Source organism: Malaclemys terrapin, chromosome 9 (genome assembly GCF_027887155.1).
Source record: "Malaclemys terrapin pileata isolate rMalTer1 chromosome 9, rMalTer1.hap1, whole genome shotgun sequence".
NCBI lineage: Eukaryota > Metazoa > Chordata > Testudines > Emydidae > Malaclemys > Malaclemys terrapin.
The window spans coordinates 41,539,608-41,566,123 of record NC_071513.1 but is presented as its reverse complement, the minus strand read 5'-3'; the positions used below and the strand labels follow the sequence as shown (position 1 = coordinate 41,566,123).

General features: G+C 45.8%; 1 protein-coding gene across 1 annotated transcript; it reads right to left on the bottom strand.

Annotated features, from left to right (window-relative positions):
- Positions 1-25,984, bottom strand: LOC128842825 (uncharacterized). Its single transcript, XM_054039023.1, has 11 exons — positions 25,878-25,984; positions 23,311-23,365; positions 13,940-14,284; positions 11,624-11,893; positions 10,787-10,903; positions 9,296-9,397; positions 7,912-8,034; positions 7,098-7,193; positions 6,465-6,557; positions 4,015-4,079; positions 1-2,577 (listed from the first exon to the last, which is right to left on the bottom strand). The coding sequence occupies exons 2-11, from the start codon at positions 23,363-23,365 to the stop codon at positions 2,536-2,538; spliced, it is 1,308 nt and encodes a 435-aa protein (XP_053894998.1). The 5' UTR covers positions 25,878-25,984; the 3' UTR covers positions 1-2,535.
- Between the last annotated feature and the right edge of the window lie 532 nt (positions 25,985-26,516).

The following is a 26,516-nucleotide window of genomic DNA, read 5'->3' as shown; positions in this document are numbered from 1 at the left end:
TAATATTTCTCTCTGTTATTTTACTTGTATTACTCCTAACACAGACATAGGAATGCTATAAAAGAAAATCCTAACATTAATGTAACAGTGACAAACATACATGAGTACCATGGCTGCTAGATACATGCAAGAGCTGAATGACACTGGAGTTATACTCTGTAGAAGTGACATTAAAGTTGCAGAATCCAGCACTGAAAAGATAGAAAATGCCCAAACAGAGATTGTCCACTCCTGCCCTTCCCACACACACTTCCGTAAACACACAATAAACCACAGGAAGTCTGTGACAGAGTCTGAAATAGAATCTGTCTCGCTTCAGCCTCAGGCCTTCAATACAAGACAACAATTTTTTTCTTGCCACTCATCACCTCATGTAGTGTCTACCCTGAGCATTGACTGAGGCAGGGGTCCCATAGACTAAATTGTAGGTGATGATGCAATTAAAAACGGCATCATTAAAAACCTATGCCTGAGGTGCAGATTTGTGATTACATGGGCAATCTTTCCTACTAGTATTTTTTAATTTGAGTGCTTGACTTTGCAACCTTAATATTCTTCTAATGTAGCTTTTTGTAAGTCATTTTCTAGTGTCTAAAACAAACACAATCCTGCCATCCTATTGAGCTATACTGACAGCCAGGTGAACTAATGGCAGGGTTTGAACTAATACCTTTTATGTGTACAACATAAAGCTATTTAATAGTAACAGCAGTACAGTGGCTTACATGACTATTTGCTAGCTAGTAGAGGAATGGTGGGAATCAGGATACTATCAGGCACTATTCCTGGTTTGTGCATTGAGGGTTAATAAGGGCCGGCCTTATGACAATGGTACCCTGGGCAAACTTGTATGATGGTGCTCCCTCCATCACCCCTGGCTCCTATGGCCCCCCACCTCCGGGCCATTACCTACATTTCATATGGAAAGTCCATTCAATGTAGATGGGCGTCTCCCATGGTCCAGTGTGAATTAAGTGTTCCTTGGTGAGCCACTTACTTTGACTAGTCCCTTCAAGATGTGCTGGCTAAATACCTTGTGGGAATTACCCTAGGAACAAACATTTGACATCCAGGTATAGAGCCAATACGCATTACTTCAAATATAAAAATGATACATGCATACAGATAGCATAAACATATTCAGCAAATCATAACCTTTTCACAGACAGTGTGTGTGTTGGGGAGTGTGAGACTCTTGTGTGTGTGTGTGTGTGTGAGACAATCTGTGTTGTGGGACTGTGAGAGGCAGAGTGTATGTGGGTGTGACAGCCTGTGTGGGTGTATGTTGGGGAAGTTTGATAGACAGTGAGCGCACTGTCACTTTAAGTCCCCCCTGCGCTCCTCACTCACGTTGAAGTTTCGCTCCCCCTGGCCCTGGCCTGGCCGGCCCCCGCTGAAGACCAGAGCAGTGCAGGGCTGTAGGCAGGGAGGGACTCGGCTCTGCTCTGAGCAGCAAGTGGTGGGGCGCGCCGCCAGTGACCAGCCCCAACCACGCTGCTCTGGGCTCCCCGGGGCTGGGGCAGAGGCGGAGCCCTCAGCCGGCCAGCTGAGGAGCAAATGAGGGAATGTCCAAGGGGGCGGGGAGAAGCCCGCCGGCCCAGCATGAAGGAGGGGATGGAGAAGAGAGGAGTCCAGCCACAGCAGGCCAGGGGAAGCCCAAGCCCCTTTTGTCGCCCCTCCGGCTACAGCGTCCTGGGCATGGGTCCCGTTTGCCTGGCCCTATGGCGGCCCTGGGGCTAATGGTTAGTCATGCTACCTCTGTGTGCTTTTTCCATCACCAACAAAACTAAGATGGCAAACCCAACTCCCAATCAGTTTGTTACCCTACAGGGCTGAATTCTACAACCAGTCCTGGTAGGAGTGACCTTGTGTAACCTCTTAGTTACAGACATCTGCAAATGAATGGGGGCAGAGGGAGTTAGACTGATACTCCCCCAGTAAGAGGCCTCTCCCGCTAATAAAAGCTCTGATGTGCAGAGAATTGTTAATCCAAGGCAGTGGAAAAGCAGAGTGAATAAGCCACCCCCCTGATCGACATAAGTTACACCGACCTAAGTGCTGCTGTGAACAGCGCTATGCTGATGGGAGAGCTCTCTCTCTTCGGCATAGAGCGTCTTCACCAGACACACTGCGGTGCAGCTGCACTGCTGTAGTGCTTGTAGTGTAGACTAGCCCTATGTGTTTTCATGAGAACCATAAAAGGCACCTCTGACCCCAGCCCATCACTTTTCCCAATTTCAAATCCCTGCTTCAAAAACACAGAGGAACAAGAGCACTTCAAAGAAATGGGTGGAAAAATACTCAGTTAACATTAGCAAAAAAGTGAGCAGAGTCCTGACAGTGAAAATTTCAGCCCAGGTGCTTAAATTTTGACAAAGTTTATAAGCAACCAACCACACAGGCTTGCAAGAGGAAGCCTGAGCCAGACTTAGGTATGGGTGTTACCGAGAGCTGGCCATAATGACGACAGGTTTCCAAATTTGATTGTAGCTTCTTCTGGATCATTCTTGGTGGCATGAGACTAGGTAATGCTCTTTACGGCCGCTGCAGCATGTGTTCCCCAAGCTCCTGCCGCACCTGCACAACACATGTATGTGCATGAAGTGTGCCCTACCGCATCCCACTGCTGGGGCTCAGTGCCAGCCTCGTCATGGGGCGCAGGGGAACTCAGAACTTCCATAAAATATTCAGAACAGTGGCAGGGCGCTGCACAGACAGGGGAAAGGATTTCAAACCCCCTTATTGCTACTTGGATGCCAGCAGCTCCTGGGCAATGGAGAGAACTGAGAGAACGTGTGACTAAAACCAGGGCCACCCAGAGAATTCAGGGGGCCTGGGGCAAAGCAATTTTGGGGGCCCCTTCCATAAAAAAAAGTTGCAATACCATAGAATACTATATTGCCCCACTTCCCCCCTCCCCCCATCTGGGCAGCTCTGACTACTAAAACTGGCATTTTGGAGAACTTGATGGGCCGTGGTCATCTCTGCTGGAAAACAAGAGCAGCATGGAAATCCTGTGGGGAGAGTGTAGCTCTGCATCCACTTCGACTGTAAGCTTTATGGGGCTAGGACTGTCTTGCTGTGTGTATGTACAAAGCCTAGCACGATGGGCCCAGACCATGGTTGAGGCCCTTCAGTAGCCACTGCAGTAGGAGTGTTAACAGGAGTACGAGAGACAAGGTGAATGAGGGAACATCTTTTATTGGACCAACTTCTGTTGGTGAAAGACAAGCTTTCAAGCTACACAGTGACCCGAAGAAGAGCTCTGAGTAAATCTGAAAGCTTGTCTCCCTCCCCAACAGAAGCTGGCCCAATAAAATATGTTACCTGCCCTACCTTGTCTCTTTAATATCCTAGGACTGGCATGGCTACACCACCATTGCAAATAACAGGATTGTGATCATTATTTTAAAATAAATTTGACAGCCTAAAGACTCCCTAAAATCAGACTTCCCCCCATTGTGCTTGAATGGGTGGCAGCCCTGTTGAATGGGTGGCTATTTCAGCTCCCAGCTTGTTGACAAAGATCTGGAGTTAGCTTATGGACAGTCACATTCTGCTTCAGAACTGCCAGGGAAACCAGAAGTTTCAATGCTCGGCTTGCACCCTGTTACCATGGCTATATAACTGGGGGAAAATAACATTCCAAGTTTAAAATACCCGAGTTCTGTTAGTTTTTGGAGTGTAAAGAAGCCCCGTGGCTGTGGGTGACAATGGGGCTCAACTCAAAGCTGAAAGTAAGTTAAGGTTCAGCACTCTTCATGTTCTTGGGTGGGAGGGAAAGAAAGCCCAACTAAAACTCTGGTATGGATTATATAATTATTCAGAACTACAACTGCCAGGATTTTCAGCTCTGGCTCCAAGTCTCCTGCCTTCTGTGGGTTAAAGCCAGGCCCCTCCCCTGCATGGTATAGGTTGTAAGTTAAATAATAGTGATCATAATAATTTACAACTAAACAGGCAGAGGAAAACTCAACATATAGACAATAAAAAGTGAGTTACAAGGCCTGCTACCTCCTGGTCTGCTTCCTCTTTGGAATGTCGTTTATTTTCTCTTTGGTCTCCTTGGCTCCTGTGATCTGCAAAGTAGCGAGAGGCTGGTTAGCTCCTGTGTTGTGTTTTATATAAGTCACGCTTCGTGTAGAGGGTGACTGCATCTCTGTGTGGCATTTTAAGGGAGCCCAGCTGTAGAGAGGAGTGCAAATCAGAGTCTTTTGGAGAGCACGAGTTGTCAGATCCTCCCTTTCCACCATAAGGTGGAAATTTTGGGATTTTAGAGTCAAGGGCATGAATGTGAGTGGGAAAATGAAATTTCCTGTCTAATACTCCCCATCACCTGCACTTCACCCTCTGTTAATTACCAGGTTCTAATCTGATTTACTAGAATCTCCAGTGGCATTTGCTCTTGCTGGTATTTCAGACACTGCAGGAGGAAGAGCTATTGATAACATACAGATTAACTTCAAGAAAACAACATACTCTCAGACTTTCTTCCCCAGGGCAGCGATGGCTTTTGGAAGCACTCCCAGATGTTAATACCTGTGTTACAAAGTGCTCTGAGAGAACCAGGCGAACGACAAGAAAAAGGCACAAGAAGTTGCATATCTTGAGACCAGCATCCCAGGAGAACTGGTAGATGGGGTAGGAAAGGAAGGAAATCTAGCCTGCTCAAGTGCCTTGTAACGGAGACATACCTTTATCTGCCCAAAGATCTAAAGTGACACAACAACAGCTAGAGACAGCAGTTCATATCCCAAGGCCACAGAATCCAAGAACTATAAATACACAGACCTGGGGGAAGGAATGTAAGGGCATGGCTACACTTGCAGATGTAGAGTGCTGGGAGTTAAACCAGCCTTCAGAGACAGTAGCAGGGAAAACGCTGCCGTGTGTTTACACTGTCAGCTGCAAGCTCAGTGGTGTGGCCACATTAGCAGCTCTTGGAACGCCACAGTGAGCAGTGCATTGTGGTAGCTATCCCAGTGTGCAAGTGGCTGCAATGTGCTTTTCAAATGGGGGGAGGGGTGGAGTGTGACAGGAAGTGTGTTGCGTGTATGTGGGGGGAGAGACAGTGTGTTTTGGGGGGCAGAGAGTGTGTCAGCATGCTCTCTTATAAGTTCAGAGAACAGCAGGGGGAAACCCCAACATCAGCCCCCCGCCCACCCTCCTCCAGCCCTCTCTCTCACACACACCAGCCTCGGCAGCGGTAGTATTCCACAGTAATGGTTTGCTTTGTCCCAGAGCCGATAAACATGCCAGCTGTCAGAAACAGAGCTTTGAAAGGGGATATCCCCATGCCTGCAGCTGAGTTCAAAACAATGATAAGAGTGGCCACTTGACTTCAAGGGATTATGGGATGTTTCTGGAGGCCAATCACAGTGCAGTAATGCAACACGTCGTCCACACTTACACCCGGGCGTTTCAGCCGGGGTGCATCAAGCTTTATGCTTCTCGTGGAGATGGATTACCAGGAGCGATCCAGCTGCAGTCCAGGCGCTCTACATGCCTTGCCAGTGTGGACACCTCAGGAGTTAAGGCACCCGGGGCTGATTTAATGTGCTCTAACTTGCAAGTGTAGCCAAGGCCTAAGAGACACACACAAAGTAACCAGGCAGTCTGAGCAGCGGGGGGAGAGACCAATGGCATTTAAGATGCAAGACATTAACAACTCTTAATACAGGACAGCTGAACAATTTGCCCCAGCGAGCTAAGCAGTTATTCAGTCCTTACACTAATTTTGTTCTGTTTAACATTTAGTCCAATTTTACTCTTGTAATTTCTATGCTGAATAAAACCTTGCTTTTATTTCAAGGCAACTGGATGGGTAATTGTTGGTAAGGAAAATCCCTGGCCGGACGGTCTCGAGGGAAGGAGATCAACTGCAATGTGGACATAGGTTTTGGAGGTGTGACTGCAGTATGTGTAGACACGCCTGAGCTAACTTTGATGGAGCTAGCTTGGATTCCCATAACACTGAAACTGCAGCAGCACTGACTGAGCATAGACGCTAGGTTCCGGGCTGGCTTGTACAGCTGGTGCTGCAGCCTGTGCTGCTGCAGCGTCACTATTTGTACCCAAACTAGCGAGATTAGCGCAGGTATCCCTGCAGTCTTCCAGTTACCACTGCTTCCTGCTTGCAGTGTACATTCAGTCCCAGGGGGACAGAGGTACCTGCTTGAGCACTTCATTTAGGGCCAGCCTGTTAAAGGTATTTAGGTGCACAACAGCAGAGCTAGGTGCCCCGGGCCCTGAAAACTCCATGAGGCACCTATCAGAACTGTTTGGTGCCTAAATACCTTTAAAAACCTGTCCCCTAGTCAAAGACATCTCCCAGGGCATTGACTATAGCCAGGTCAGTCGGAGCATGGGGAAGTGAGAGAGCCATACACAAAGTTACCCAGGAAAGAGAGAGGCAGTAAATTATGACCACACAGCGACTGGAATGAATCCAGAAGGATACTCACACCAAATGAAGAGGGTTAGAAGGCCAAGGAGAGATATTACAGCTGGGGTGACTGCGTAGCCGGTCAGATCTACAGTCTGTGAGCAGCCTCTGTCTGTATGTATTTTTTTTTTAAAAGAGAAAGTTACAGTTTGTCAGTAGCTTGCTCATTTGTTCAAAGAAATCATAGTGGAGCTAAAATGTAGGACATAAACTTGTATTTAATCCAGACCTCTATAGGGCTAAGACATGTCTGTGGGAGGAGAGAACCGGAACATCTATATTTTATAATAATACACGAGTTTCAAATGTGCTGCCCTGGAGATCCCTGACCAGGACTTTCGAGTGACCAAAGGTGAGACAGACCTCCTGAAAACCCCTCCTAGGTTTTCTGCTGAGCCAAGGGCACGGCGGGATGGGACTTTGGGGGTTAGATCAGTGCTGTGTGTGGATACTCATGCAGCACAGACATGTTCAGAGTTCATGTGCAGTGTCCCCATGTTTTGATACAAGCGACTCCCAGTGATGGGGGGGTCACTACACCAGGCTCTGCAGCAAGAACCGCCCATGCAGAACCTCCAGCTCTCAGAGGTGAAGGTTTGTTCTCAGGGAAACATGCAGTGTAAACATAGGTCACTAGAGGGTCTGTTCTCACCTTGGAGCTTGTAGATTTTATGGAGTAGGAGGCTGGCAAACAGGACCACTAATATCACTGCTCCAGGGGCTGCAGAGTCCAGGATGACACTCTGCCCTGGGACAGAGAGGGAAACATGTGAAGGCAGAGAGACAAATGTGTTATAAAAGTTCCCGTATGAGGACATTTCTGCTATGTACAAGAGCATGATTCCAAGGAGTGCCTCATGCAGTAAACGGGTCAGATCATGGGGCTTTGCGTTCTATTACAAACCAGAGTTATGGAAAGAAATGGACAGGAATCAAGTCTCATCTAGTGGCAGCTGATATTTTAAAAAGCTAGTGGAAATTCAACAGCTACGCAGACAGACAAGCCATCCTACAGCTCTGCTGGTCACCATCAAGCTGCTCAGCTCCACCTGATTATACCTTCAGTCTCTCACTCATCCCTTCCGCATACCTGGTGTTATCTCAACGCTCGCTGCAGTAAAGTGACTGACAATCCAAAATGCTGATTCATGACCCAGAGGTTTCAGAAGCGAATCCCACGTCCTTTCATGCTGCCCTCTCCTCGGCCCATATTTCCACTTTTAAAGTCATATGTTTGGGGCAGGGCAGGTTAAGAGTTAGATGTCGGATAGGCCTTGCAGTGAATGTGAAGCGAATGGGCTGCAGTGCGTGTGTGTGTGTCAATATTAGTACCAGTAAAAGCCCCCTGTACAGCCCTTTCCTCTAACTTAGTGAGGCCTATCAGGGTCTTTTCTCAATCCCATTTAGGAAATAAATCAGTTCACCACCTGTCCCCCAAGAGTTGAATCATAAATAGAATGACTCACATGGTTTGGTCTTAAATCCACTGAGCTTTGCAGGCTGACACACCAACGTTGCTGATATAAAGGCTGTTACTATTATCACATATACAAACAAAATCTGAAGCAATATGACGGCAGCAGAGGGACCTGGGAGAATTAAATCAGAATTAGAGAGACTGATATGGTTAATCTGGCTTAGTAAAGGTGAATGTCAGCGAGAGATCATTATTGGGTCTGGGCACTATACAGATGGGGCTACAGTCTGGCCTCAGTTACACCAGTGACACCCCATTGAGGTCAGTGAAGTCAATGGGGTGCAGGGGCATAGCAGATGGCAGAGTTTGGCTCCCGGGCTGGAGATGAAGTTTATAGTGGGTAAACAGTTGCACCTGTGGACTGGAAAAGTGACTGGCAAAGGGATAGTGCTGAGTGCTGAGTGCTACAGACTGAGGCATTACAGCTTATAGGAGGTTGCAGTTTCACCCCAAGAGGCAACACTGGGTAGAATTCACTATAAACCAAAACCTTCAGTCAACATATAGATCGCACCCTTATTATACATCAACTACCCCTGCTGCTCCCTCTCCTCCCATCCTAAGCTACTCTGCAACATCTACAAGATGTGCCCGTTTCCTGCTCAACTGTGACAACCAGTATCTACGATCTCGGATACCTACCAGTTTCTAAGACCTTGCTGCTAAAAAAGTGTTACTTCCATGACCTTGTCTCGGTGGACTGGATTGCGTGGGGCCATTTTGGTGCCCGGCTCTGGTTGCATAGGAAGATTAAAGCTTTCCTTCATTTTGCACACTACCTATTTGTCAGTTGGCCAGTTCTGACATTCATGCATGTCTCTGGAAGGTTTCTGAAACACAGTGTAATATTCTAGCTTTTGTCACCCTGCTGACCCCAGCCACATGATCAGGCCACTACCTAGGTCAGCCAGTGAAACTGACAACAGGGTGGCTGAATGCACATGCACCTGAAGGTCCACCACAGCCAATCCTGCCACATGTAGCTGCACTACCCTCCTTGCCCTGAAATGAGCCACCATACCCCCCGCCCCCGTATGAGTCCTCCACCATCCCCAAATGCCCAAAGCCTCTAGTACACTCCTCTTTGAAACCCACCAAAATCACTGCTCCTTCCCCCTGCATGCAACAGTTGTCCTGTTTTTTTTAACTGAGGGCCAAATCCTCAGCTGGAGTAAATCCGTGTAGTTTCACTGGCTTCACTGGAACTATGTTGATTTACACTAGCTCCAGATGTGACTCTGAATCTGATCATCCTCCCCTTTGATTAACTGTAGGTTTCTTCTCTCTTCATAGACTCATTCAATTCACCTCATTCATCTCCTTACAATCTGAAGCAGACACATTTGTTAGTATCAGAGACAGGGAAACTCTACCTTCCTCCTGCATCCAGAGGACAGTTGCAGTGAACAGCAAGATGCAAGAGACACACACCAGACCCTGAATGAATACGCTCATCCATCTCCAGGTCTCCCCCTCTAGAAAAACAATAGACAACCAACAGTGAGTGCCCAGAGCTGCATGAAACCTCAGGCTCCGCGGATTCTGTTTTCAAGGGGTGACACAAACTTTCTCAGCTTTGGTTTGCCTGAGGTTTATTCCCCCTGAGCTTCAAACCAACCCCCAAAACTCAAAGCGAAACTTAGCTAAAACCACAAAGATTTGTCTAGTTTCAGGTGAAAACATGAGAACCCACCTGGTTTCCTCCTGAACCAGACAACAATGAAGGTTCCAAACCCAGCTTACACATGTTTACAGGAGCCGCAACCACATCTTGCAGGTGCAGGATGCATCCGTGCTCCAGTTCGGGAGCACTTTGCACGCACTGCATATCCTGGGTGTCATTCACAGAATCAGTTTTCACCCGTAAAGCCCTACATGGTTAGTGCCCTGTCTGCCTCAGACAGCTGTTCCCTCCGTCCTTTCTCAGCAGCTGGCAGCTTCTTGGCTTAAAAGAGGCAGGACTGGTGCCAGGCTGTTTTCAGTACAGGGCTGCCAACTCCGTCCTTGGTCAGACAGAGATTGAGTCTGTTGACTAACCAGGCAGGCTGCAAGGTATAGCTATTCTCGATTGCTTTTACAGATGGGATAAGGAAAGTGCAGGTGGGTTAGAGTGTGTGTTGGTTGGGATGTGGGGTGGAATCTGGATGGGCAAGGGTAAGTTAATTATTAATTCATTTATAATTTTTGATGCTCCTAGAGCGTGGGACATGACACATATTATATCAGAGCAAACAGAGGCTGTGCCATTGGTACAGTGAACAATAATCCATTAAGCATCGTTGTCAGTGAGTGATGATGTGCAGAGTGAAGTACTACTCTCCAGGAGTAAGGGTGGAAGAATCTGGCCCCAAATGTAGGGAATGCTTAGGAATCAAGACAGAACAGGGTCTGAAGAGTTCAATCCTGTTTGTTATGCTGAGTACGAGCAGTGGAGCTGGGATCTGCAGCTGCTGTTTAGAACTGGGTAACGCTCCCCAGGATTTCCACACAGGGTTGATCAGAACCAACAAACTGATCTTGCTACACTGGTGAGACCTTCATCTTGGGCCTGACCCAAAGCCTATTGAAGTTGGTGGAAAGGCTCTTACTGATTTCAGTGGCCTTTGAATTAGGCCCACACCCGAATGTCTACACTGCAATGTTATAGCCCTGCAGTCCAAGCCCAAGTCAACTGACCTAAGCCAGCCATGTCAAGCTGCAGGCCTTGTATTGCAGTGTAGACATATCCTGGGAGGCTAAGGGGAAAGCAATCGGCCAATGCTACCTGCCATTATCTGATTTGATCTCAAGCAAAGAAGAGAAGAGGGTTTAATTTTGTGTACAACAGACACTATCCAAGAGCCACAGGCATATAAAATACTTACTGATTCTTTGCTTTCCTGACTGGCAGCACAAGACAAAGAAGCCCATCCCAGAGACCAGAGCAAACACCAAAGCAACAGCAGACATTTTCAGAGCATGTTCTAGAGGAGGTGAGATACCTGGTATGTGGAGAAAATAAATCCCAGTCTTATGGGGAAGCAGAAGAGAAATAATCAACAAACAGAATAGAACAGAGAGGCTGTGGGAGGTTGGGAGCTGTTGAGAAAGCTGTTGGGAGCCAGGATGTTTTCTGCTTGAGGATGTGCATGAGAGGATTGCTACCCCCTGCCAGTGATGGCACCTGGTCCCAAAGACAAACCCTTCCAGCTGGGTTTTAACCTCTTCTGCAGAGCTGCACCGATAGCAGGACGAAGTGAGATCATTACTGTGTTCATTCAAGTAAATGTAGTCAAATAGCACATCAATAGGTAGGAGAGTTCTGGGTGTTACACTGCTCACCTTTGACCTGATACAACACATCTACCAACCACTGGGAAACTACAAATTCGGTTCATAATCTGCTGTCTAGTGGCCAAAGTAGAAATGTATTCAGACAGGATCTATATCAGTGGTGGGCAACCTGCAGCCCATCGGGGTAATCTGATTGCAGGCTGTGAGACATTTTGCTGATGATGACCGTCCACAGGCACGGCCCCCTGCAGCTCCCAGTGCCCGTGGTACACTGTTCCCAGCCCATGGGAGCTGCAGGAAGTGGCGGACCGCTGGCTGCTGCTTCCCACAGCTCCCTTTGGCCAGGAACGCTGAACCGTGGCCATTGGTTGCTGCGGCCACAGAATTACCCACGATAAACTGAAGCCCAGGAGTAATGCAACACTTACCGACAATGATCAAGTTCAGTGAGGATTCCTGCCAGCTGATATCATTGCTGACATTGCAGGAATAGAAGCCACAGTCTGATTTTTCCCCTTTCCCAATGTGCAACACACTGTCATTTTCAGAAAGAAGGTAACATCTTTCCTGGGGGAGAGGGCCTCCTTCTTTCTCCCAGTCAATGTTCTCCACTGTTCTCTCTGGCACGTTGCAAAATAACTCAATCGGTGAACCTGCCAGGCTAGAATTGCTCCATATCTGAGGCTGGGACACAGGCCCTGAAAAATACACAACACTGGTGTAGCACCAGTCTTAACAACACGCATGCTTCTTTCCTGGAGTTAGGGGGTTCAGGACCACACCTGAGATAAGCTGAGCAGGGACAGGTCCCTGCCAGAGTGAGCACTGGGGAGTTTGGACTGAGTGGAAGTTCAGCACTCAGGAGAAGGGGTTACGTGTTAGTGGTCTAAAGTCAAATAAAATCTGTCGTCATTGTTCATAATAAAATAGTAATGAAGTAAATGAATACAGAACTAGCTATTCAATTTAAATATAATCTATAAGGATTTAGCTTCCAATTTACAGATTAAACCCCAGGCCAGCCTAATTCCCACTCAGAGCAACTGCCAAATTATCCATGGAAGGAGAAGAGCAGCAGCGGATGAATCAGGGTGGCTGCACAGTGCACTGAATGTCCAAAACACTGCTAGCCTGTGGAACTCACTGCCACCAGATATCAGTTATGCCAAGAGCTTAGTAAGAGTCACAAAAGGATTAGACATTTACATTAATAATGAGAACATTCACGGTGACATTAGATAGGCTTAAACAAACATTTTTTTAAAAGAAGGAATATAAATACTCATGACCACAGGTTGACAGCCACTAACTGAGGAGGTTAGGAAGAAAATTCCTCTATGGGCAGGCCATTCCATAACTGTTCACTAAGGAGTTTCTTGCACCTTCCTCCGAAACAGCCGGTACTGGCCACTGTCAGAGACAAGATACCGGACTAGACAGGTTTCTGGTCTGACCTGGTATGGGGATTCCTATGTTCCCAATACTATTTCTATGCCATTTCTCTTGTACAACATATCTGGAGAGAGAATAGTTCTGAAAGAAGACTTCCTGAGATGGACTTTTAATATTATTTTAACTTATTTATACTGCTCTGTTTTTTAAACAAATTGGCCATAGAGAATCTGACCCTTGTAATATATTTACAAAAATAAAAACAAATATGTATATAATATATACTGATTTATGGACCACAAATGCACTAATACTGCATTAGCATTGTAGATAAGTATCTATGACCAGTTTAAAGGAAATCTCGCTGTCCTATTGATTCCCGTCATGAATAGCTACCGTACACTGACAAAGCAAAAAATAAACAATGTAAGCATAACGCTCAGGGTGAGGGCAATTGTTTTGTTTAGAGGGCGATATGCTGAGCTATTGTATCCTCTGGTGAGATCTATCCAGGGTTTTCTGCCAGTACATTTTTCCCCTCCCTCAGCTCTGTTCTAACTGGTGCTCTGTGCTCAGAGAGCTGGCCATTAATGAGCAAGCACAGGCATTCAACCCTGGAGCATTACTAACACTAGGTGTCATTCATATGTTCCCTGTGTAGCATCCTGAAGAGTCACTCCCAAGTGATTTCCCCTACAAGAGGCATCAAAGCTGTTCTGTGCATGGGCAGCAAGGGGCGCGGTGCCACCAGAGTGGAGAGTGGTTTCACAGAGCACATTCAGACTGAACACATTGAGTCTCCATCATTCTGGGGATTCAGAGCCCCTTCCATATATACACGTTTCCCAGTGCAGAGTCAGATACAGCCTTCCCCATTCCGGGACTCGCAGATCTCCCTGACATTTCCCAGTGTGTTCATCAGCATCCCCAGTCTGGCTCATAAGAACATAAGAACGGCCATACTGGGTCAGACCAAAGGTCCATCTAGCCCAGTATCCTGTCTTCCGACAGTGGCCAATTCCAGGTGCTTCAGAGGAAATGAACAGAACAGGTAGTCATCAAGTGATCCATCCCTTGTCGCCCATTCCCAGCTTCTGTCAAACAGAGGCTAGGGACACCATCCCTGCCTATCCTGGCTAATAGCCATTGATGGACCTACCCTCCATGAACTTATCTAGTTCTTTTTTGAACCTTGTTATAGTCTTGGCCTTTCCAACTCCTTTGTGGCTTGATGAAATTCCCCCTCCATTATGACTATTCCCATTCACACCCTGGATTGAATGAATCCTTCTAATGTACTGATTTGTAAACGTTGGAAGAGTAAGACCATCTCCTCAGTGTCTCTCACTTACTGAGAACTTTCAGAAGGGTTGTCCTGGCTTCACTCTCGATCAGATTGATACTGGCTTTGTAGACCCCGCTGTCTGTCTCTTGTAGTTTTTCCAGCAAGAGGGAGCCATTAGTTGAATAGAAAACGACTCTGTCTCCATAGTGCGTATAGATAGTTGGCTCCAGTGACCCCACGTAGTACTGCACAATGAAGTCTGATATGTTGCCATTTAGATATTCCCACTGGATGAAGTTGATGTCTTTTATGTTGTCTGGTGCAGACAGCAGCACCGAGGATCCCACGGCTGCAACTTTTCTTTCCAGAGGTCTTGCTGCTTCTGAAGTCCACTGGAAAACCACCAGCAGCACTAGCCAGACAGGGAAGAGAAGTGGAAAAGCAGAAAAAAAAAGTCAGTCATAAAGCAAAGTCCAAAGGGCATTTTCCATACCAGGTCATTCAAAAGCTTATACCATCCTCATTATTTTAGCACCACAGCAACTTCCAGAAGTGCATTGCACAAGAGGACTAGCATTTGTCCAGAGTTTTTCCCCTTGCTTCTTTTTCCTCTTGAAGAAAATTATCTGAGGGTTTTATAGTTGTTTATTTTTAATATTATCTCTGCTGTGCTATGTCTGTTAGGGAAGGCAAGGTCAAAGCAGCATGCCTGGCACTTGGAATGGATGGTGAGGACATTTGAGTCAAGTCTTAGATCTTGTTGGAGTTCATTCTACAGCCTTGGATTGCCCTTGTGAAAGTTCCATCTCCCACACAGGCAAGTTTTACCCTTGCAAGTGGACAGCTCCAGTATGGATGTTTTATGCCTGTAACATAATACTGTAAGCAGAGCTGTGCTGCTTATATTTTAACAAGGGGAAAATCCCACCAACAGTTTGTGATGAAACTTCATGCTCTGGGATGAGGACAAGGAATATACTGATGTGTTTGCCCATTGAAACAAATATGCTCTCTCATAGCCAAGAAGGGAGGCAGCATTTCTTGGACAACAAACTTCTGTGAAACTGCACTTTGTGTGAAATGTGTAGAACTTGCTCCTGAAAACATGCCGAGTATGGGGATAGTATCGGACAGACGGTGATAGTATCACAATGCAGGTGAATAGGGCTGCACTATTTTTCAAAGACATTGTCTGAAAATGCCTCAAAATAACAGCTCTGCAGAACATTTTTTTATGAACTCCTCTCCAACACATCATAGTTAGCTATTTTATTTCTATCTTTTATGCAATTCAGAGCCCAGGATCTGAAGAAAAAAACCCAACAGTCTACTTACTGAAGTACCTAAATATTTTGACCTATTTGAATGCTTCATTTTCCTCATCTGTAAAATGGGGAAGAAAGGACTTACCTTCCTCACACGGTTGCTGTTAGGGTTCACTAGTTCTGTCTGAACAGTGATTGGAAATACTATGGAGCACTAGTGACTCCATAGTTAACGCTAAGCGGAGCTTTCTGTTTCAGAGCCAATTTTTCAAAGTTTCTTTAAGATTGTGATGCCTCACCAGGACCAGAGGTAGCATTAGTGGTGAAAGTATGGAGTCATTTGGCCCAGCGGTTCCCCAGCCACACACCCCTCCCCTCCTCAAACCACTGATGAGCTGCTTTTAATATCCAAAATTCACCAGCATGGGGAGATTGTCTTGGATAATTATGCCATAAGAAAGGTTGAGCAGACTGAAGTAAATTTGAGGTCATTTGGTCAAGGTGTTCCTGAAATACTGCCTGCTTCCAATAAACTGGGCTGCTTTTGAAAAGTTTCAGTGTTTTATAACTTTTTTGTAGAGTTACAGGAATGAAACAAAAAAACCTAGGGCTCCTTGGATCCTCCTATGACATTACAGGACTGCCGAGCTGAGCTATTCAGTGGTAGTAAGGCGAAAGCAGGGGTAGGGGGGAAGGTTGCAAAGGCACATTCATGGTGGTTCTATGCTGCTGCATCCTAAATCAACATCCTGCTTATGATGGTGCAAATTTTGGTCCACTTGTGGAATGATGCAGAAGAATTTTTCATTCTACAGGAACTCCCGAGAGACAGATTTTGGGGCAAGACAAACTCCCCATGCCCCACAGCTTGTAGCTCACTAGGCGTCTCTAATAAATAATTAATCTTCCCATCTGTCACCAGACAATGAAATAGTTCCATGGCACACAGGAACTATTAGGCACACGCGTCTAATCCATGTTCTGTGCACAGATGCTCAAACCAAGCATTGGTCCGTTTGGCTCAGGTTTTTTGCTTGCTCACTTTGCACTGTCTTTTCTTCTGTTTCCCTTTCCTAAAATAAACCCCAAACAACAAAATGTAATCCCTTTTCTCTCCCTGTTTCCCACCTTCTCACTTTTGAATCTCCTAGTAGCTATGTTATCTGGTATATAAGTGCCTTGAGCAAATGGGGTGTAGATCCTGCTGACTACTCCACTGTGACTCTTCCTGGGAGTACACAGGATTGTGAGGCACCTCACCACCATCCACCCTTAGTGAGAGGAAGTCTTGTCTGTGCCTATTGGGGGTCAGTTCCCCAACTCCACTGCCCCTGGGTAACCCAAGCACTCCCCTCTAAGCTTATGCAGGACCCTCTCTCTTTATAGGTTGGTCCCTTCCAACCCTTGACCCCTCTAAGCATCTCCCTGGAGTGTCCAGCCCCCATTCCACTAGACATGCATAGTAGTCACAGATCCACTGTTTCCAAAGCATCAGCACACCCCAGCTTACTAGCTTCAATGCAGATCACTGCTCCGCTAGAGACACAGCACAGAGATATGTTTATAGTGAAATCAAGTAAGAGTTTGTTTAACAAAGTATAGAGACTCAAGTAATAGCAAAAGAAGATTTGCAAACAAATGGTTACATATAAAGTAAAATTGTATCGAGTATTCTAGAACCTAGACTTACTTAACTAGTTCTTTTCCTGGCCTATGGAACAATGCTCACCTAAAATCCTTCCAGTTTTTTACACCCAGGCATAGCTATGATCTTCCATTTAAGAGACAAGGCACACTGTCAATTTGCCTCTTAGGTGAAAGATCCAGGATGTACCTGCACTGCCAGTTATACCCCAACAATTCACTGACTTTACCTGTAAACAGGACTTCCTACTTGCTCTTTATTTCTTCCTGGAAATTCCCTCTCATGAAGATATTGCACTCTCTTGATTAGCATCAGATTCAGTATGTAAACAGACCTTCCCTGTGAATCCACAATGACCAAACAGTGAGATAAGTGTCTCTTATCCCCTGCCTGCAAGGAATATGTTTGAAGTTTATCACCTGCTGGTTACCTGCCCTAGGAATATAATTTTCACCATAGAAACATTAATTCCTTAATTATTCTCCATCCAGACACAGCACAATGATTAAGATGACGAGTGGGCTACTGGCTCCCAATAGAGATCTCAGTGCCACTCTTTAGTGAATTATTGTTTATATCCAACTTAGGGGACCCTTGTAAAATCCTATGAACCCTCCGCGCCCTCTGACAGTTGATACATAGATGTCCTTGGGTATCCTAGAACAAATTACCAAGGGAAACGGCTGTTTCTCCATCTCTTGCATTCTTCAGACCAAGACTGATGCTTTTCTAGAAGATATGCTTTAGCCAAACACAAGTATTTAGTCTCCATTCATCAGTAAGGCCTGGTCCACACTAACCCCCCACTTCGGACTAAGGTGCGCAAATTCAGCTACGTTAATAATGTAGCTGAATTCAAAGTACCTTAGTCCAAATTTACCGCGGGTCCAGACACGGCGGGCAGGCTCCCCCGTCGATGCCGCGTACTCCTCTCGCTGAGCTGGAGTACTGGCATCGACGGCAAGCACTTCCGGGATCGATCCCAGAAGATCGATCGCTTACATCCAGACCAGGAAGTAAGTATAGACGTACCCTCACTAGTTGAAATTCTTTGGCCTGTGTTACACAGAATGGTATCACAATCTTTTCTGGCCTTAATCTATAAAACCATGGGATGCGCCTGCACAAGTTTTACCACCACAAGTGTGATTAAAATACCAATGTGGATACAGCAACACAAGTGTTATTTTGCAGTGTGTCTGCTCTCACTCAGGCTTGGCTAACTTGAGAGAAGTAATTTGAGAATCAAAAACCCAAGTTAACTTTGCAGTGAAGACATAGCCTTGGTGGTTTTTAAAGTGCTTGTACACAAATGCTAGAAATCTAAATAATAAAATGGGTGAACTAGAGTGCCTTGTGATAAAGGAGGATATTGATATAACAGGCATCACAGAAACCTGGTGGACTGAGAGCAATCAATGGGACACAATCATTCCGGGGTACAAAATATATCGGAAGGACAGAACAGGTCATGCAGGGGGTGGAGTGGCACTATATGTAAGAAAAAGTAGAATCAAATGAAGTAAAAATCTTAAGTGAATCCACATGTTCCATAGAATCTCTATGGATAGAAATTTCATGCTCTAATAAGAATATAACATTAGGGATCTATTATAGACCACCTGACCAGGACAGTGATAGTGATGATGAAATGCTAAGGGAAATTAGAGGGGCTATCAAAATTAAGAACTCAATAATAGTGGGGGATTTCAATTATCCCCATATTGACTGGGAACACTTCACTTCAGGATGAAATGCAGAGATAAAACTTCTCGATACTTTAAATGACTGCTTCATGGAGCAGCTGGTACGGGAACCCACACAGGGAGAGGTAACTCTAGATTTAGTCCTGAGTGGAGCGCAGGAGCTGGTCCAAGAGGTAACTATAACATAACATAGTGACCATAATACAATAGCATTCAACATCCTGTGGCGGGAAGAACATCTCAACAGCCCAACACCGAGGCATTTAATTTCAAAAGAGGGAACTATGCAAAAATGAGGGGGTTAGTTAAACAGAAGTTAAAAAGTACAGTGACTAAAGTGAAATCCCTGCAAGCTGCATGGCCGCTTTTTAAAGAGACCATAATAGAGGGCCAACTTCAATGTATACCCCAAATTAAGAAACACAGTGAAAGAACTAAAAAAGAGTCACTGTGGCTTAACAACCATGTAAAAGAAGCAGTGAGAGATAAAGACTTCCTTTAAAAAGTGGAAGTCAAATCCTAGTGAGGCAAATAGAAAGGAGCATAAACACTGCCAAATTAAGTGCAAGAATGTAATAAGAAAAGCCAAAGAGGAATTTGAAGAACAGCTAGCCAAAAACTCCAAAGGTAATAACAAAATGTTTTTTAAGTACATCAGAAGCAGGAAGCCTGCTAAACAACCAGTGGGGCCCCTTGATGATCGAGATACAAAAGGAGCGCTTAAAGACGATTAAGTCATTGCGGAGAAACTAAATGGATTCTTTGCTTCAGTCTTCATCGCTGAGGATGTTAGGGAGATTCCCAAACCTGAGCCGGCTTTTGAAGGAGACAAATCTGAGGAACTGTCACAGATTGAGTGTCACTAGAGGAGGTTTTGGAATTAATTGATAAACTTAACATTAACAAGTCACCAGGACCAGATGGCATTCACCCAAGAGTTCTGAAAGAATTCAAATGTGAAGTTGCGGAACTATTAACTAAGGTTTGTAACCTGTCCCTTAAATCAGCTTCTGTACCCAATGACTGGAAGTTAGCTAATGTAACACCAATATTTAAAAAGGGCTCTAGAGGTGATCCCGGCAATTACAGACCGGTAAGTCTAACATCAGTACCGGGCAAATTAGTCGAAACAATAGTTAAGAATAAAATTGTCAGACACATAGAAAAACAAACTGTTGAGAAATGGTCAACATGGTTTCTGTAAAGGGAAATCGTGTTTTACTAATCTATTAGAGTTCTTTGAAGGGGTCAACAAACATGTGGACAAGGGGGATTCAGTGGACATAGTGTACTTAGATTTCCAGAAACCTTTGACAAGGTCCCTCACCAAAGGCTCTTACGTAAATTAAGCTGTCATGGGATAAAAGGGAAGGTCCTTTCATGGATTGAGAATTGGTTAAGACAGGGAACAAAGGGTAGGAATTAATGGTAAATTCTCAGAATAGAGAGGGGTAACTAGTGGTGTTCCCCAAGCGTCAGTCCTCGGACCGATCCTATTCTACTTATTCATAAATGATCTGGAGAAAGGGGTAAACAGTGAGGTGGCAAAGTTTGCAGATGATACTAAACTGCTTAAGATAGTTAAGACCAAAGCAGACTGTGACGAATTTCAAAAAGATCTCACAAAACTAAGTGATTGGGCAACAAAATGGCAAATGAAATTTAATGTGGATAAATGTAAAGTAATGCACATTGGAAAAAATAACCCCAACTATACATACTATATGATGAGGGCTAATTTAGCTATAAGAAGTCAGGAAAAAGATCTTGGAGTCATCGTGGATAGTTCTCTGAAGATGTCCACGCAGTGTGTAGAGGCAGTCAAAAAAGCAAACAGGATGTTAGGAATCATTAAAAAGGGGATAGAGAATAAGACTGAGAATATATTATTGCCCTTATATAAATCGATGGTACACCCACATCTTGAATATTGCGTACAGATGTGGTCTCATCACAAAAAAGATATACTGGCACTAGAAAAAGTTCAGAAAAGGGCAACTAAAATGATTAGGGGTTTGGAACGGGTCCCATATGAGGAGAGATTAAACAGGCTAGGACTCTTCAGCTTGGAAAAGAGGAAACTAAGGGGGGATATGATAGAGGTATATAAAATCATGAGTGACGTGGAGCAAGTGGATAAGGAAAAGTTATTTACTTATTTCCATAATACAAGAACTAGGGGTCACCAAATGAAATTAATAGGCAGCAGGTTTAAAACAAATACAAGGAAGTTCTTCTTCATGCAGCACACATTCAACTTGTGGAACTCCTTACCTGAGGAGGTTGTGAAGGCTAGGACTATAACAGTGTTTAAAAGAGAACTGGATAAATTCGTGGTGGTTAAGTCCATTAATGGCTATTAGCCAGGATGGGTAAGGAATGGTGTCCCTAGCCTCTATTTGTCAGAGGATGGAGATGGATGGCAAAAAAGAGATCACTTGATCATTGCCTGTTAGGTTCACTCCCTCTGGGGCACCTGGCATTGGCCACTGTTGGTAGACAGGATACTGGGCTAGATGGACCTTTGGTCTGACCCGGTACAGCCGTTCTTATGTTCTTATGGTTAAAGGGGGACTGGTTCTTCAACCCAAAGAGCATGAGTCTGAGGAAGTTCAGCACCCTAGGAATGCATTCCCAATGTCTGCCCAAGTCCTGCCCCCAGAGAGACGGGTAGTACTGTGTGGGTTATGATGCCAGGTACAGTGGTGTGGTGCTGGGCTGAATAGGGGTCTACTTATTCTATGCCACCCTTACTTCTCCACTGCCGCTGGCGGCGGTACTGCATTCAGAGCCAGGTTCCCGGCCTGCACCTGCTGCTCTCTGCCCTCCCTTCAGAACTGGGCAGCTGGAGGGACACAAACTACTACAGACATAGATACATTTGAGAACCACTGGTTTAAAATATAGAAAGGTCATAACAAAAAACTTCAATGTTCTCAAACTTGCACTTGAATACAAAACCTTAACAGTGACCTCCTCTGCTTTTGTATCAACAGATCAGCATCTTCTTGTTACACATTCCATGCACTTGGGATGTTCTTCTGCCTTAACGCTGCTGAGATCATTATGTCAGCCCTTGTGAAGACTGTGAGCTGTAACACGATGCAGTCAGTTCTTTGTGTCTATATCTTAGTCTCATTTAAAAGTTAATGTTGTAGTTATGTTCCTGAAAAAATTTGCGACTTTAAGCAAAACGATGTTAAGCAAATCCAATTTCCCCATAGGAATTAATGTAAATTAATGTAAATGGGTGGGTTAGGTTCCAGGGAATTTTTTTCATCAGACAAAAGACTATATTATATATATAGATATACATATATATGTATGTGTGTGTGTAAGTTTTAACAGTATAAGTTTTAAACAAACAATTTAATACTGGCACACAGCTATGCTGATTGTGAAGCTTGGTGGTGAAGTCAGAAGGTGGGATATTTCCTAGGGAACGCCTTACTGCTAAATGATGAACTAGCAATCAGCTGAATCCTCAAGGGTTAACCCATTGTTGTTAATGTAGTCTCACACTCTACAAGGCAGCACGAATGGAGGGAGGGGAGACAGCATGGCAGACAGACACAGAGACACACCGTGTGTGTGAGAGATGCGCATTGCCCCTTTAAGTACGCTGACCGCAATCTAAGTACACTGCCTTGTTAAGTAGATCCGCAAGTTGAGACAGTAGCTGCTGCCAGGAAGCTCCCTCCGTCCTGAGCCCTGTCCTGTCTCCCCTCTGCCCCCGCTCTATGGAGATAAGGGGTAAGCAAGGTGCAGGAGCAGTGGGGAGGGGGACATTCTGACATTAGCCCCCTTTCATCCTCCCCTGCACAGCCAGCAGGAGACTCTGGAGAGCAGCTCCAAGGCAGAGGGCAGGAGCAGCACAGGGCAGTGAAGGCAGGGACAGCTGAACTGCCAGCAATTGATAGCCTGCTGGGCGGCTGCCGCACAGGGAACTTAGGGGAATGGGGAGCTGATAGGGGAGCTGCCAGTCCACCCTGGTTCCAAGCCCCACCAGCTAGCTTCAACGGGCTGCTCTTCCTGCAAGCAGTGGACAAAGCAGGCAGCTACAAAACGATGTTATAAGGGAGCATTGCGCAACTTTAAATAAGCATGTTCTCTAATTGATCAGCAATGTAACAACAAAACAGCGTTAACTGGGACAACTTTAAGTGAGGAGTTACTGTACATGAAGAACAATGCTCCATGTTCAGCAGTGACACATCTCCTGGCAGATGGAGGGAACCTTCACCAAGGGGTCTGTGTGATCAATAACTTCCAAACTCACTCCATTGACTCTCTTGTAGACTTCTGTAAACTGAATAGCTCTAGATGCTGTGGAAGCAGCACGGCACATGCCTGTATTCCAGTAGCAGGTCTGCCCATTGTAGAGGGGGAAACACTTTCACCGACATAAAAGGGAACACAAAATATTGAGCCAAGTTCACATGCAGAGTGGATCTCAACTCAGGTTTCTGCTCTACCTGCATGTATGTAGAGGATCTCTTTGTCCTCTGTTGCTATAGTAGATAATGATGAATTGTAACAATTAACATAAAATAGTTAATTACATGTTGCTTTAACTTCCCATCCAAGATGCATTATAATACAGACACACACAATGCAGTCACTATATAGTACTTCTTAACAACTGCTTTCACGAACATACAGAATTTTTTAAAAATGTATTTAGTTAGGCAAATAGCCTTCCAGACTCAAGAACAAAGAGCCTGATCACTTTCATACATTTTAAAACACAGACACTTATAAAATATAGTTCAAAGCTCACTAAAGCTGCTTCCAGACTGAGCCTAGTTCAAAGGAATATTACCTGCAATGAATGTGCAGCCTTTACCCAGGGTTTCCAAGAAGAAACAGATCAGCATCTGTGAAAGGAAAACTGTTTAACCATCTAGTGACTTTAAAACTGGAATCCAAACATTAAAGAAACCACAGTAACTTCCAAGAAAGAAACACAATTCTATTTTTCTGTGATATACAGGAGGTGGTTACACCCTGATTCTCACAGATTTGTAGGTGCCTAACTGCCATTGATTGATATCTTTGAGGATCTGGGCCTTGGATACTCATCCGCACCAGTAAAAGGCCAGACTAGGGCAGGGACACAACTACCAGAGATCTAACTCAATTGCTGAAAAGTCCTTCTCTCCTACTTGTTGTTTGAATATACTGCTCTAGAGGCTACTGTCTGCTTTGGTTTCTTAAGCTCATTTTACCAAGGTAAAGGCAAGTCTCCAAGATAATCGTCTGACCCAAGAAACCAAAGTATAATGACACACAAAAAGTAGCAGCAATTGTAACATGAAGCCAGATCCGTAGCTTGGGTAAAACTGTTGCAGCTCCATTGAAGCAACACTAGTTTACTTCAGCTAAGTAGTTAGCTGAAGATCAATATGTAGACCAGTGGAGAAGACACAACACCTCCAGAATTAAGCTTACCAGCAGGATGAAAATTCAGAAGCACTGACTCCTGTCTGGAAATCAATTAACCTGAGGTACTTAACATGTTTGTATTGGACACCCAATGTGTTTGTTCTTGGTTACAAATGTTTGTTCTTTACCTTATGTATCAGCACATGAAAGACACCTGTTAGGTCACGTATAGTTTGTTCCCTAGGGGCCATTGCAGGACGTTTTCTAGTGCTTCATCCAGCCTAGTTTTAGTGTTTTCACATATTTAGATGGGCAGAAGTGCTATTTTGGCTTTTGTTTTTTAAGGAACAAGGTGGCAGTTAAAACAGCAGCATGCCACTAATAATGGGTCATCTACACATGGAGCTACACTGGAATGCTTTAAATTTAAAACTTACCATTATCCTAGAATAATTTTCATGTGTTGACATGCCCAACTGAACCTCAGTAACCATGTTATCATTACTCTCTCCCACTTCCCTCCTTCTTTGTTGATATACTCACTTGCTGCATCTTGTCTCAAAGCTAGATCCTGCAGATACATACACCCCCACTAACCTTACTGACACAGTCCTATTAACTTCCAGTTGGGCTGCTCACATGAGTAAAAAGCAACAGAGGATCCTGTGGCACCTTTAAGACTAACAGAAGTATGCCTTTATCTACAGAAGGCGCCCCAGGGAACTACTTCTGTTAGTCTTAAAGGTGCCACAGGACCCTCTGTTGCTTTTTACAGATTCAGACTAACACGGCTACCCCTCTGATACTTGACACATGAGTAAAGTTACTCACACACATCTTTGAAGGATGTAGGCTCTGCAAGGTAAGAGACTATGACAACTGCACAATGCCTAGCACAACGGGGTCTGACCCCAATCAAAGCCTTTGGGGGCTACCATAATATTTGTGATCAGAACTCAATACACATTCATTGTTAGTCACTGAATTTAGCATTTCCTACTGCACTCCTTCATCTAGAAGTGCATATAGAATCCTGTGGGCCCTGTTAACAATGAAAAGATGCCAAGACAACTTGGGTTATAACTTGTGATGCCAATCAGTAGGTAGTGAGTGTTACATTTCAGTACCCTTCTAAATATGCTTATGCTATCCAGCTTCATAGCAGTCTGTGACTCCTGGGCACTGGCTCCTGAATCTCCTTGGGGAGGGGGGGAAAGGGTGTTCCGATTCAATATTGGGAGACAAAACAGGAATATAAATCTATAATTTCTCTGTCTATTCCCCAAGAGGCTTGAGAGAACCACTGCAGGGTCCCAGGGGAAGGGACTGCTTTGCAGACACGCACCCCTGTCCTGTCCCCAGTTTAACTAAAAACTTTTCCCATCCCCTGGGGCGCCTTCTGTAGATAAAGGCTTCTTCTGTGAACTCTCCCGGGTGCACCCCTCTGCTCCACGTTCTGCTCTGAGCCGCGTCAACCGGAGAGTCCAGAAAGCTGCACACACCCTAACATGGGGGCTCCCGCAGGCTGCGCTGCTGGGTGTGTTGCGGGGAAAAGGGAAGCTGTGTTTTTTGCGTCTGACTGCCCAGTGTTGGTCACACCCGTAAGTCGCCGGCGCCTGCCAAGGATCGGGTGCACCCCCAGGTCAGGGGGAACCCGCAGAAGAGTCGCTGGGACAGATCATTGTGAAAGGGCCGGAAGCTCGGCCCGCAAAGGGAAGCGCTCAGGGCGGATTTCCTCTCCCCGTTGTTCTGGGGAGCGCGGGTCTCCTGCACGGCCGGGGGCAGGAGAAGAAAAGCACCAAAGAAACCTTCCTAATAACCCTCTTCCCAGCGCTGGTCCCCACCATGCGATGGGTGGAGCGGGGCATAAAATATCATAGCGGGGTGCAAAGTCCCAGCTCCGGACCGGGTGACCGACTGAGAGTGAAACCGAAAGTTAAAGACACGCCCAGCAAACAGCGGGCAGCCGGGGCAGGAAGGTGCCAAATCGCCACATACACTTACCTCAGCTAATAGCAACCCTAGGGCAGGGCCCAGGGCTGCTAAAGACACTGGTGAATCATTTCCGCTGCCTACCCTCCCCGACAGCGCCTTGCTCTATAGTCCCAGCTCCTCCCCAGGGCAGGTCTACATTAAGCCCAGCCCATCAGATCAGGTTTCAGAAGGGTAGCACTGTTAGTCTGTATCCACAAAAATAGGGTTACCATATTTCAACAATCAAAAAAGAGGACGGGAGGAGCCCCGCCCTAGCCCCGCCCCCGTCCTGTCCTAGCCCCGCCCCTGCCCCTTCCACTCCCTCCCACTTCCTGCCCCCTCAGAACCCCTAACCCTCCCCCCCACTCCTTGTCCCCTGACTGCCCCCCAGGACTCCACCCCCTCCCTAAGCCTCCCTGCCTCTTGTCCCCTGACTGCCCCCTCCTGAGACCTTCCCCACATCCTAACAGGCCCCCTAGGACCCTACCCCCTACCTGTCCCCTGACTGCCCCAACCCTTATCCACACCTCCACCCCCTGACAGCCCCCCCCCAGAACTCCTGACCCATCTAAACCCCTCTGCTCCCTGTCCCCCCCCTCCTGGGACCCCTGCTCCTAACTGCCCTCCAGAACCCCACCCCCTACCTAAGCCTCCCTGTTCCTTATCCCC

What these genes read in the sequence shown, in the direction of transcription:
- LOC128842825 (XM_054039023.1), bottom strand. Translation starts at nt 23,365, where the DNA reads ATGCTGATCTGTTTCTTCTTGGAAACCCTGGGTAAAGGCTGCACATTC. An exon ending in ACTGAACTTGATCATTGTCG is followed by an intron (nt 10,904 to 11,623) that starts GTAAGTGTTGCA and finishes TCCACATACCAG; the next exon opens with GTATCTCACCTCCTCTAGAA. An exon ending in AAGAGGAAGCAGACCAGGAG is followed by an intron (nt 2,578 to 4,014) that starts GTAGCAGGCCTT and finishes TGTGTTGTGCAG; the next exon opens with GTGCGGCAGGAGCTTGGGGA.